General features: G+C 43.7%; 1 protein-coding gene across 1 annotated transcript; it reads left to right on the top strand.

Moving 5' to 3' along the window:
- Positions 1-3418: 3418 nt before the first annotated feature.
- Positions 3419-11938, top strand: T265_00125 (hypothetical protein; the record flags this gene model as incomplete). The annotated part of the gene is made up of 4 exons (XM_009163782.1): positions 3419-3594; positions 9086-9817; positions 9997-10192; positions 11619-11938. 4 exons carry the CDS (start codon positions 3419-3421, stop codon positions 11802-11804), a joined length of 1290 nt encoding a protein of 429 aa, XP_009162046.1.
- Between the last annotated feature and the right edge of the window lie 880 nt (positions 11939-12818).

Consider the following 12818-nt stretch of genomic DNA (forward strand, 5'->3'; position numbering starts at 1 on the left):
AAACTGACAGAGGCGCTTGCTTGAAACGTAAAGAATTGGTTGGTAGTAGGCAAATAAATATGAGTGCAACTCATGCATGCATCATCGGCATTGTTGGTACGAGTCTTGAGTAGTGTTAACGATCACACCACCTTTGTTGAGTATGTTACTTTATTTTTTTAATATTTATTTCGGTGCCTAGCCGCCATCCACACGAAGGAGGCACGAGGTTGGGATACTGCCAGGTTGCCCAAGCCTAGACAGGGGAAGTCGAGTGGCAGGGGTTGGGTTCGAACCACGGACCTTCCGGTAAATTAATTCGCGCTCTTACCACTTGAGCCTGTTACTTTAATTGGGTGTTCTGAACTGAAGGAATCCTGTGGCGCTTGAAAACTTTATATATCCCTTCACACTCGCAGCAATGTAATGACAAAGATCGCATCGTTTTGCAATCTTTCCCGTCCTGCACCGATCAAACGTTTTTCCCACCCATGAAGTTAGTTCAACTTTCACCTCAGTCGCAAAGCATCAAAGACACTTGTCTTCTAAGGAAATTCAGTCTTGTGAATCATGGACAGGCGCAGATGTAATTCAAGCTGAATGAATTGTTCATTAAAAGCGCATTTGAAAGAGCACTGAACTTCATTTGTTTCCCCACTTTCCGAAACGTTTGTTCCAAGATATCGACAAATCTTCCTGATCATTAAACTGGAGATGGTATGCTGGACTGGGCATGTGATCAGCGGCTGAATTTAGACGATATGACTAGTAGATAGTGAATGATGCGAGCGAAAAGTGTTGGGCGTCAGAGTGACTTTCTTCGTAATTGATCAAGTGGCTGTCGACCTGTTCGCCGAGCTTGGCTATTGATTTGCAAACGTTTCATCACCATTCGAGGAGACATCTTCAGTGCGCTGTTTGGTGGGGTCTTGACTTTCTATTCATGGTCTCCGAGACCGATTCTATCTCTTTCTGACTCTGACTGTAGTTTAGCCTCGCATTAGAAAACGTACAAAATATGAGCGAGACGGCTTTTTGTGGTTCATCTAGCGATCGTAACGGCCGCTACAAGTATGGCCAGCTTAATCACAGTCGGATGTCTGATGCTGAAATACCCGCAAACGCTGCATGACGGTAACCCAGTTATGTCCTGCCGACAGATAATGGTGGAAACTTAAGCGTCGAGTTCTTAGGCACTAGAAGCTGGCTTTTGTACATCGAAACCCTATTGCATTGCAAATGGCTTTTTAGGAGGTTTAATTGTTTTTGTGGTTTTGAACTGCGTAGCCTGAACCACTGGGCATCGCTTGTATGGAAACTGCTGGCGCACGTTTTATGTTGAAAGGAAATCGCTGATAGGTGAGAAGTCTTGGTGTGTATTAATTTTTGTCAGTTATCGACTGATATCGGTGATGTAGAGCTGGGGATATGGATAGGATAAAACTATCTTTTTCAAAAAGCTCTTCTGGTGGATGCTTGTTCGCTCTCAGCACATGATTTAATTCTGTGGAGAAGCCCCAACTGAATCATTTGCTTTTAACACTGCGGCTATTCAGGCTCACTAACTTACTCAGTGGTCAAGTGCAGTAGCAGGATTGGACGTCTTGGCCGAAACAAAGGTCATACATTTGATACGAAAAAACGGTAATTAGGTTTCTTTGTACATTCTTTATTCCTTGCTTTCCATGGTCTTACTTTCAGACAAAACCGCATATAACTTCAAATAACTTCCCACTTTACCATATTAGTCAAGTAAAGCGAATGTTGTCCTTTTTGTGACTGGGGTTGTCCTATCCGGACAAAAGTCTGTAGCTCGAGTTGGTACCCGCTAGAATATTGGGAAATGACGAGGGCCATAGAAGGTCCCATCAACTCTCTCTTACCAACCAGAGTACTGCTGCTCAATACAAAGGAAAAATCAGATGAATCTCAACTAAATTTTTAGAGCAGTCCATCCGTTACTCAACCGGGGGTTTATTCACTGTACGGAGAGAACGTACACACGAGCGCATTACCTGAGGAGGGTCGAAGTGTCCTGCCAGCCCACGAAGCAGCGTGACAGTGTTAGCACGTCCAGCTAACGCTATGGTAGCTGGGCCCCGTGCTCGAACCAGAGCACCTTTCGAAAGCATGCACTAAAAGGGTGCATCACACAAAGAAATTCTACACTGGGCTCATACACCCAGCCAACCAGAGCACTAACGGCCAAACAAACCCTCACTCATTGGCTACGCATTGTGTAGGAATCAAGTGAGGACAGCACCAAGGTTGCAGTTAGATAAAGGGATAATGCCACCAACCTATTCAGTAAACTATCACGCTGACAACCAAATGGACCCCTCTACCAAGAGATTTTACCTGTCAACCTGAGTTGACCTTCGCTGTCTAGGCGATACTATCGGAATATTTAGCTGGTTGCAAAACAGTTGTGGTGGACCGATCTTTTAGAGTAGGCTCCTCAGTTAGTTTTTACCTGTCAGCCTACGATCAACCTGCAAAGCGCGCTTGTGAGTGCGCTGCCTTCTCACGGTTTCTGCCTGGACAGTTGCTGATATGACATGAAAATCTTCTAAGTGTACGACATTTCTGGTTATTGCAAAAGCACTTCGTGTTGGAGCCTGGAATTCATTTCTAGAAGATTCCCCATGATTATACATATAACATTCCAGAAATTTTTCTGTCCACCGTAGATGTTCCCTCCAAAGGAATCTCTTATGAAATACTACTGTAGTGCGGATATTCAGTTTTGATGACATGGGCAGGAAAAGTGAGATCATGTTCTGGAAGAGAGTTTAATCTTCTCGGAACGGAGCACTTTTACAGAAGCTTTGTTGGTACGCTCATTTTCAGTATACCATACGGTATTTTTCAGCATCCTTCAACTCGGGGGGGGGGGTTCGCATAAATTTGGTGGTTCATTCAATTGAGTATCGAGCGGTTCAACGAGGGGTCGGTGGGGCGTTCCCCCGACCATACAATATTCACGCATAATTTTCATTTTGGGAATGAACAGAGATGAAAAACGACGGAGTCTTTTACGGAAAACACCACAATCCTATATCACCACCTCGCCACAACGGCGACAGCCCAGGGGCCTTTACCCTACCTAACTAATCTGATCCAAACCATGACCTTGACAGCTAAAACCGACCCTATCAAATCAGAGCTAAGACACTGGGATCGAAAGTATCCAGGGCAGCGGTGGCAGCCAATCAGACGGCAAATAGCTCATTTCGCAGCTTATTCATTTGGGACTTACGATCGATAAGATGCACGCCACACACGCACCAGTTATCCAACGTCAACGTACTCCATTCGACTGGACCAGGTGCATACATCACTGCGTGGGTGACGTAGCTCACCGGGTTTTGAGAGGGGGAGAGTATAACGTGACCACCGGTGTTGCAGGAACACTTACCGGTAGAAAAAAATTCCTCAAATGGATCTGACCCTATTCGGCACATGTGATTCGCCCATTGGTCAAGACAAACCTAGTTCAAAGCCTGAGCTGGACGAGACTAGCACAGTACCCGGGCTCAAGCCTTCAGTGCCAACGCTTGAGGATCTCCTCACGACGAGCCCTAAAGAGATTGACAGTGGCTACAATTCACTCAGGTGAGTTACAGACTTGTTTTGCGCATGCGTCGCTGCTTATCATGGACTTGGGTGTAGGTGGTAGGGAATTCCAGTCGAGTGACTAAATTTATGAGAAGTTAGAAAACCCTGAATGACCTTCGATCGCCACATAGAGCTTGACAGTCTAGGTGCGATCACGTCTTGATTATACAATTTAGTAAGCGTGCATCGTAATGCGTTCGCAATCAAGGGCCATATGGGATGCTGTAGCACTCATGTTAGAGAACGAAATAGCGTTAAGCGAACAAAACATGAGTTACTGGAAAACGAGTGCTAAAGTAGCAGGATACGAACAATAACTATGCTCGTCGTTCAGCTTTGGAAGGCCTTTGGAGACCCATGTGTTCAAGCTTGGTCACGAAGGAACTGACGGTGTCTGAAATCTAAATATGAGCTGTTTTGCCTCGATATAAAACGCTGTTGTTCACAAGAATCGCTGTCGTTTCAGAGCCACTTAGATTGTGCTCAGTTCTCGCTGAGTGACTTACAGTATCATGATAGGTAGCTGAACCTCACCATGCGTCACCAATTGGTGCATCTGAAATATGCAGGTTTTGAACTGAAAACCCCCCAAAATACAGAGATATTCGGACAGCTTTCCATCCTATAGCCCCTCGAAAAAATTAAAATCATAAAGTACTTGGTAAATCCACTAAGTAAGTCACCCAACCGGAATGATTTTGCTGATCGGTTTGTGATTGTTTAATGATTGTTGTGTCCCTCTGGAGAGACCATTCACCAGAAGCGATCACGTTCCACTAGACTCCCGAAACTGACCTGAGCAGTGAACTTCCTGCTACAGGAAGCCACCTTTAGCCAACCCAGAGGGAATTACTACTAATCTGCCGATCAGGGATTGCAGTTGTTTCGCACTGTGCCCTAAATTAGGCAGCAGAGAACCGCATATGTACACGACGTCACACACTATTGTATTTAGCGAAGGCACGTAGCTTATAAAGATTAAGACTCGTTGAGCAGCAATTAACTTAGCTGGAGACAGACAGTTCTGAGCTATGCACTGTCTGTTTTGGCTCCTGAAGTTCAATGGGAAAGTAAAATTGCGACCAGTAGGCTCTTTGTCCCATCCGGATAATAAAACTAGATGTGTAGTTCAGACGAGGATTCTCTCCATATCACGCGTAGTTCGAGGGATACTTAATATCACACGAATTCGTGGTAGTTTTGTTACATTATCGTTGCGCGCAGGTAGTACAAACGAGATTGTCATATTTTCAGCTGCTCACGTGGCAAAAGCTATAAGATGGATTGTTTTACAGGGGTCCTTAAGGGGGTTATCCGCCAATAAAACCAAATTAGATTACAAATGAAAGTACTTGGTGATCCAGGGCAATACAGATTGACTGGTGATATCCGCCATCTTCTAGGAATTGATTTAATTTGCAGAAAACTGAGGAGGAAGTTTATAAAAAAACGCTGGTGAATAAAACCCCGCAGTCAACACAAGTAATGGCATCACATTTGTTGACCCATCTAGGATAGCTCCATTACCAGATCGCACCTATGAGAGACTACCTTTGGGTGAGCTGCAGGTCAGAGCGTAACAGGTATGCAATATATCGATGTTTTTGGCTATCATCATTCCACGTATGGTTTCGCTATGGTATCCTGAGTATCCTATAAAGTTCTTCGGAATGGACAGAACCTTTCCTTAGTCTAGTTTTGCTGAGAAACGTTTGAGAAATGCTACTTGCTGCACGGACTCCTGGAGCCCTTTTCCTAAATGAGCATCTGACATCTATGAGAGGTTAGCTACCAATTAAGCATGAAACGACACCAATTACCCGACCGCAGCACGTTGTCCTGATAGCATTACGTTAGTCTCCTTTTCCTTGACAGAGGAGTTCAGTTGTTTGAAAGGTATCAAATAAAAGCCAGTAACAGTGAAAGGTCTGTGACTGCTTGTCAAAACTAATCCACACAAAGTGTTCAGCCACAATTTCACGAGTTTACACCGAACTGACTGCTCAATATGAAGAAGATTGTGGCGAGTCTAAGAACCTAAAATCTGTTGTCATATAAGTCATACTTTCAGCAGGTAGCCAGTTTCTAGAGCCCTGCCAGACTATGAATTTCACGCACGCGTACCGCTCTATGGGGTCGACGAAAAGTCTGTTCCACGTACCAGGAATTACGCTCACATATACAACTGTAACGGTACATCCACGTGCTCTGTTCCACGTACCAGGAATTACGCTCACATGTACAACTGTAACGTGCGTTGTGAATCAATGTCTGTTTGACCGGTATACGGACTATACCCAAGGGACCCATGGCTTCGTAACCATGAACCAGCAAATTCACATCCCTAGTGTTGTGTTTCATCACCGTTTACTTTGGAAAGCTCGACTATAAATGTATGAATGCAAACCTAATAACACTTGCACACATGAGCATGCAGCGCATCACATCCAACCAAACCGCGGGGAGACAGTCGCTAGAGCCTACTTAGAACTGTAGGGCAATATCTTTTGACAGCCTATCTGAGGCTGGAGCACATCTGCTAAGGCCTATTCACGCCAGAGGCGACAGTGTCCTGGCGGTCCGAACCTTCGCCAGTGGGTTGGAAGAAAATGGCCGTGACCGATGTATCGCAGTTTCATCTATTGCATCTTCATCCCATATTTTGCTCTGATATTGCCACAGAAACCTAGCTACAAACTGGCTATAGACATTCACGTCCAACGATGAGGCTACGCTTTTATTTCTGTGAAAATCGACCGATTTTGGTCGAAAAGTTAAAAGTTTTATTTGTGTGCACCTCACTAATGACTGTGTTTGCCAGAACCTTCAAACCTTGAATTCCGAAGTATTGCACTCCGTTTAACGTTGCGCTGGCTCGGTCCCACAATATCTGTATTAACGCCTACATCATTCCCAAGAACTCTTATTCAAAAGTGTTATGTGGTACAACTTGGTCCCATTTAGCCGTATTTTTGCCCCTTTTTCTGTGCCCTTTTACACCTTTAATGTACGAGGAGTACATTTTGCGAAATTTTTACAGATATTTCAGAATGACTAATTAGGGAGTTTTTCAACCCTAGTTATGCGATCTTAAAGATGTCATCCCTGAATGGCAGCCAACAGTCGGGCATGACTGAAGTGTCGTCTTCTCTGTTAAAGCGACATGAGGATACAGTGGTCCCTCGTTGTAGGGTGCACTCAACCTTGATCATTTTATTTCAGTACCGCGAAATTTGTCGCGTTTCTGATAAACAATAGTTAAAAGTTAAAAGTTTTAGTTGTGTGCACCTCACTAATGACTGTGTTTGCAGCTGGGTTCCAGGTGAATCTCTCGCAAAACCAAATTTGTTTGCAAATGAGTGTATTTCGCTAATTCCGTGCAATTCGGTTTCAAGTAGAACATAAGGTTGACGGAAACTTGGGGACTGCGCCTACCTGATGAGCCCTAAAGAAAGCGAAACCGGTCGGACTGTCAACGAATTTTCAGCAACCTTATGAGTAGTTCATTACGAATGTTAGTGTTCTGTTTATGAAATTCAGACTCAAGTTGTCATCCATAGTACAGTCATTGAATCACCACGTATTACAATGTCCGTGGGTTTTGGCTTTTTGAATGTGTGCAAACAAATCCAGGTGGTCTAAGCCCAGTCGAGGTCAACGAACATGCGCATGCAATTACGCTTACCCACTTATCCATGGTTTGGTGGTAGACCTTATTCTGAAGCTCGTTCGTCTGGAATAATCCTTTTTTTAACATTTACTGTTTCACTGTGTACAAGAACAGAAGTCTAGCGGCTGACTAAATTTTAATTGCTTTTATAAACGTGAGATCCAGCGACAAGTGAAACAACTGAGGCTCTTGGTTGCATGACCAAATGGACGGACGCTACTCTGAATTTCAAAATGAAGCAAATTTTTGTTCATGATGTTTCCGAGACCATATTCAGTCGTGATGCTTGTTATTTTTGTTGACAGGTCACCTAACTGTCGGAGTAGACTCCACAGCCTTCAATATGGGAATCCCAGTTGTCTCATGAGTGACTATCAACCTAATTTTTGTATGCTGGTATCCTTCGCATTTTTCTCGAAACACTAAGTTCCTGAGACAGGCCATAGCGGGGAAAGCTGTGTAAGACATCCGCGGGGGTCGCCTTTTTTCCCGGACGGATCGCACATTATCCTTTGCCTGAAAAGGACACTTGATGTACTTTCCAGGGGGGGGGCTATCTTCACAGGGATTTCTCTTGGGAAGTTGCTTTTTCCGTTCATATAACGCACATTTACTGAGGGGGCATTAGCATCGGTTATGGGAAGAAAGGGGACGATCGTCAGGCAAGTCTGAGGACCAGTACGCTGGAAGAATGTTTGGTCAATTGTGGGAGCCACACAAGAGTTCACCAGCAGGGCTCACACACTTCCGAGGTAACGTGCTCATTTTCATGTTTGAGGCAGCAACATGCAACTCAAAAATCACCATGAGAATAACTTTTTTCGAAAATTTTGGCCGTTCAACCTTGGTATTTGAAATTTTCGTCTTCAGCGCGAAAACCCCTAGTATTGCGATTACTCACCTTTTCTGGTAGTATTAATGGAACTAACCGAAATCTTGCTTACTTGTGTGGAATGTTCTCTCTCTTACTTGGGTAAAAAAAACTCCTGCCAATAAGTCTAGTGTTTTTTCATTTTTCCGGTCGTTCATTAAATTTATTGGTATTCTCGTGACTTATATGAATCACTCAGTAAATGCAACTCCTCTCCAGCTGTCAGGCGTTAGCAGGTTATTTTTCATGATCCTCCTAGAGCATCTCACTAACGCCCATCTTGTCGGTAATGAATTTATAGAAACGGATAATGATTGAACTTCGTTATAAAAACACTAGCGATTTTGGTGGAAAACAAGCCGATAAATGATAGTATCGATACGCCAAATCCGACCGGCTAGTAATCTAATGAGAGACCAAATCAATGATGGCCGTGTTGAGTCTTGATAGAATCTCACAGCAGTTGAGTCCCATGTGGCGAAGCGATGAGGGAAAACTTTACCGACCTCATGGTTGCACCTAGAAATCAATCAAGACCATGTGGAGATAAGTAGCTTACTCGTATTGAGTTGATAATTATTGCATTCTGGAAGCCATTGGCGCCCGCAGAATCTCTTGCTTAAATAACATTGGCGATAAATCAGGATTTCGGAAACGCATACAACAAGTTAGGACTATTCATCCTGAGATACTGTGGAGCTAACTCTGAATCTGGGACTATCTAAAGAGCAACGGCATGGTTTCTACCTGAGTAATGAGCTGGGTGCGTGCAATACAAGACCGATTTGGAAAGTCTCGTCGCCTTTGACAATGTTCTGTATCATTCCCCCACTGCTTGATGGTTTAGTTGGTCTACGACCGATTTGGAAAGTCTCGTCGCCTTTGACAATGTTCTGTCATCATCACCCACTGCTTGATGGTTTATGTTGGTCTACATTCTCGTTTAGCTACATTCCTTCGGACTCTGCTGGAGTTGAGATGGAAACTCCCAGATTGCCATTCGATTCACCCGTATGCAAAAAGGATTCTCCTCCAGTCGACATGAGTTCTGCTGCTCCTCAAGCATCTAACGAAACATGGAACCTCGATAAAGGCAGACCGAACGAGACAGCGATTGCCGTCGCCTCAATTAGCGAATTCGCTTCAATACCAACTGCCGTTGAGAAAGGCATAAATAAGGTCGAAGTTTGCGGTAGTTGCTCACCCACATTGCCATGGGAAGGACCGGAAAACGCTGCTGGTATAGGAATCGCACAATCGGTACATCCAAGTGGAAACGGGGAACCTCAGCTTGTGGTTTCAATGCCGAACATGCCAACCAGTGGTCAAGAGTTTTCAGAAAAGAGCATTTCCATACAGAGGAATGACTCAATTGCCACATCCTATACGATGCACAATGAAGAGAATAGTTCTCCGACCAACTCAGAGCAGCCAGTCTCCTTCAGTGCATTCCAGATGAGACCACCACAGCAGTCAAAGCACCACGGGGACTACAGTATTTTTCAGCTACCATACAACGAAACTACTGGATTGAACAATGCTACCCAGCTGAATGGAATGCCTTTTACCAATGAAGATGCTATTACTCTGCCCAGCGTAGCGCAAGATATAGGATTTTCGCAACCCGGCAATTTTGGTCTTGGCACTGAACGGTTTTGCGCGGACGAGACAGCTAAAATGTTAAACCCCGGTTGGCACTTTGCACTACCCCTTTGATTTCGGATAATGGAACCAACCAACCGGCCCCAAATTTAAAATTAGTTGATAAAAAGTCAACAAAATCGGGCAATAAAAAGTATAATTTAAGAACTGGTATGAGAAGGGAAATTCGATCCCAGCCCATGTCATCGCATGGCAGATACAGTGATGTGGCGGAAGTCTATAACGCTGACGAGAGATCAAGCAAGAATCAAGGTTCGTCTCGAAACAAACCGCTGAATGAACTTGCTTCAAGTTTGATGGATCAGTGGTACTGTGGGCATCTAGATCATCCCTATCCAACAAATGAGGAAAAATGGCAATTTGCTATGCTGGGCGGTATTACCGTGGCACAGGTGAGTTGATGTGCGTAATTTCATTGTTTTTGCCTGTGGTCAGCCACAGAAACTTTGGATTTCATCAAGTAGTTAACCTAGTCCACTACTTTTATCGGGTGGCAGCTCTACGTAGAACTACCCTACCTCTTCTTAGGAATCTGCTATAAAACTGTCCTCCATCACTGATACCATTTGGCTCTAGAAAAACCCGCGAAATTAAGGAGGTGCTCCCCCCAAAAGGGACTATCAAGGGAAGAGTTAGCGTTTGTCTTATCGGGTGGTCCCTTTTCGAGTTACCAAATACCAGGTATTGGCTGATGAGAGATCATTATGGGCTCCGTAGGGAGTGGTTTGGCTTCCGAAGACCAGTTCTTAGGTAAGTGCTGTATAAAGACAACAGCATTCTGATACTGTTTACGTTACCATTCTAAGCATTGCATTGAACGTTTTGATATCAGCTTGTCGGATATGCTATTTAGCAACAACTTATCAACCAAAACATTTGTTGAAGGCTGTTTCATATGGTGGCTGTTTTTTCATATCAAGTAAACATATGATCTATGCGTATCGCTTTTACAAGTTTCTTACTGTTCGTGTAAGTCCCTATTTTTAGGACCATATTTTAAGACACAAAATAGTCTGATGAGACAAAACATGGTTTCTCATGAAAAACGACCTACTGCAATTTTGCTCCTGCTTGGAACCCCTTAGGTGGATCTAGCAAAATAGGTTGCGTTCTGCCTCTTCTGGCTACAAGCGCTGCTTTACTCATATGGCTAACATTTCCATTCTGTAACTTTACGTAACTTGAATGACCCATTTTACTGGGGGGAGGGTTCGATTGAATACGTAATCTTTACCAATGGAGTATAAGTTTTCAATTTTAAGCCTGAACAGGCTTACGATATTTCAAAATAGGAAACTTCAAGGGATTAGCCGGACACCTGAAAGATGACGAGCATCACAACTCAAGTGAAGTGGATCTCACTTCCTTTTACGCGCTTTCAGAAGTAACGACCCTTGAGTGCGTAAGTCTGTGGCCCCTAGTCAAGTAATGGAAACCCTTCGAAACCTCTCAGTAAAAGCAACCCCATTTGAGAATCCGTTGTAAATTACAACTAATTTTCCCCATATTTTCATCACACATTTAGCTTGGGGAATTTTCACTTTCGTGGAGTTGTTTAGCCCGAAGGAGTATGTAGAGAGCTCTTTAAACAGGCCAGATATTACGTTAGCCGTGAGTTTTCGTCGAACGGAGATATGTTTACTGCCATAATGTTGCTGAATCGAACAGCAGACAAAGATCGATTAGAGCCATGATCCTCATCGCTCATGCTTAAGTTTGTAGAACCCATTGTTTGCCCACTAGAGGGAGGGTATAATACAATATTCTGAAACATTTTTGTGTTGACAACAAGCACACGCTTCTGATTCATTCTTACAGGTCTCCTCATGGTTCGCCAACAGGAGGACTCGCACTTCAAACACAAAACCGAAGAAAAATCGTTCACTGCTCTTACGAAAACTACAAGACTTTTGCGGTGAACTGGAAAGAGCTAGCCATGGGCTGCTGAATGCGTCTGAGATAGAACAGCGATTTCAGGCGCTGTTCAACGAATTCCATCCTTAACTGCACAACCATGACAACTGTGACACGATGTCACGTAATATTCAACATCTTGAACTCAGGACGTTTATTTTTGTTTCTTTCGTATTTGTTTCTACAGTGCTTTGATTGAACGATTTCGTTTTTGTTGATCCAGAAAAAAATTGTCAGTTTTTCAATGTCGAAACTTTTGATCAAGTTTGTACCCAGTGGGAGAAAGCAGGAAGCAGATTGTCCTCACTTTAATTATTCCTTTGGAATTCCCGTTTTCAGGAACGCGATACTGATAGGGAAAGGGTCACAAAAATGGAGCTTTCCTAAAATTCACAGTTACACGCATGTAAGAGTAGTTGACAAGACCGTACAGGGTAGTCTCCAAATCACTCGTTGGAAGTACAATGAGCCACCTTCCCAGCGTATCTCTATTTCGTGATACTTTCTGTTGATTCCGATATTGATTTTTCCTACCGTTGTCGACAATCGGCCAATCCAACTTTCCTGCGGTTCATCAGCTACACTTAAAGTTCGACAGAGAACGTAAACAAGATGTCAGACAGCTTATGGATAAATGCTGATTCAAAACACCCTCCAGGGTTTGCGGCTGCAGAGGTGCTTCATCTTGGGTCTTTGACACCATTTCATTTTCAGTGTATATTCACTCGTTCCAGAGTCATGTAAAAAAAGATACCGGAAGCTTTTTTGCTTAGAATCTCGTCAAGCTGTGTTAGTGAAGTCGCACTGTTATAGTGTTTAACGAGTTACCTGAAAGCTGTGGTGGGAATCTTTATCAATGGCTTCAGAGTATGCACTGTCTTGTAGGTTCGGAGGTCTGCTAGATGCAGTCGAATAGGAGATCAATTTGGTGAGAGTGGCATTACCTGTTTGTACCAGTTTTGAAGAGGAGACATATCTAGTTTAAGAGTCACGTCTGAGCCGCTATGGCATGGTTACTTTTAATCATTCGTGAAACAAGCCTGGCTTATAAGTAACGATGTTCTGCCATAACATGCAAAGGCTTTGAAAGCTTGTCCTCCCTCA

The sequence above is a fragment of the Opisthorchis viverrini genome (genome assembly GCF_000715545.1).
Source record: "Opisthorchis viverrini unplaced genomic scaffold opera_v5_1, whole genome shotgun sequence".
NCBI lineage: Eukaryota > Metazoa > Platyhelminthes > Trematoda > Opisthorchiida > Opisthorchiidae > Opisthorchis > Opisthorchis viverrini.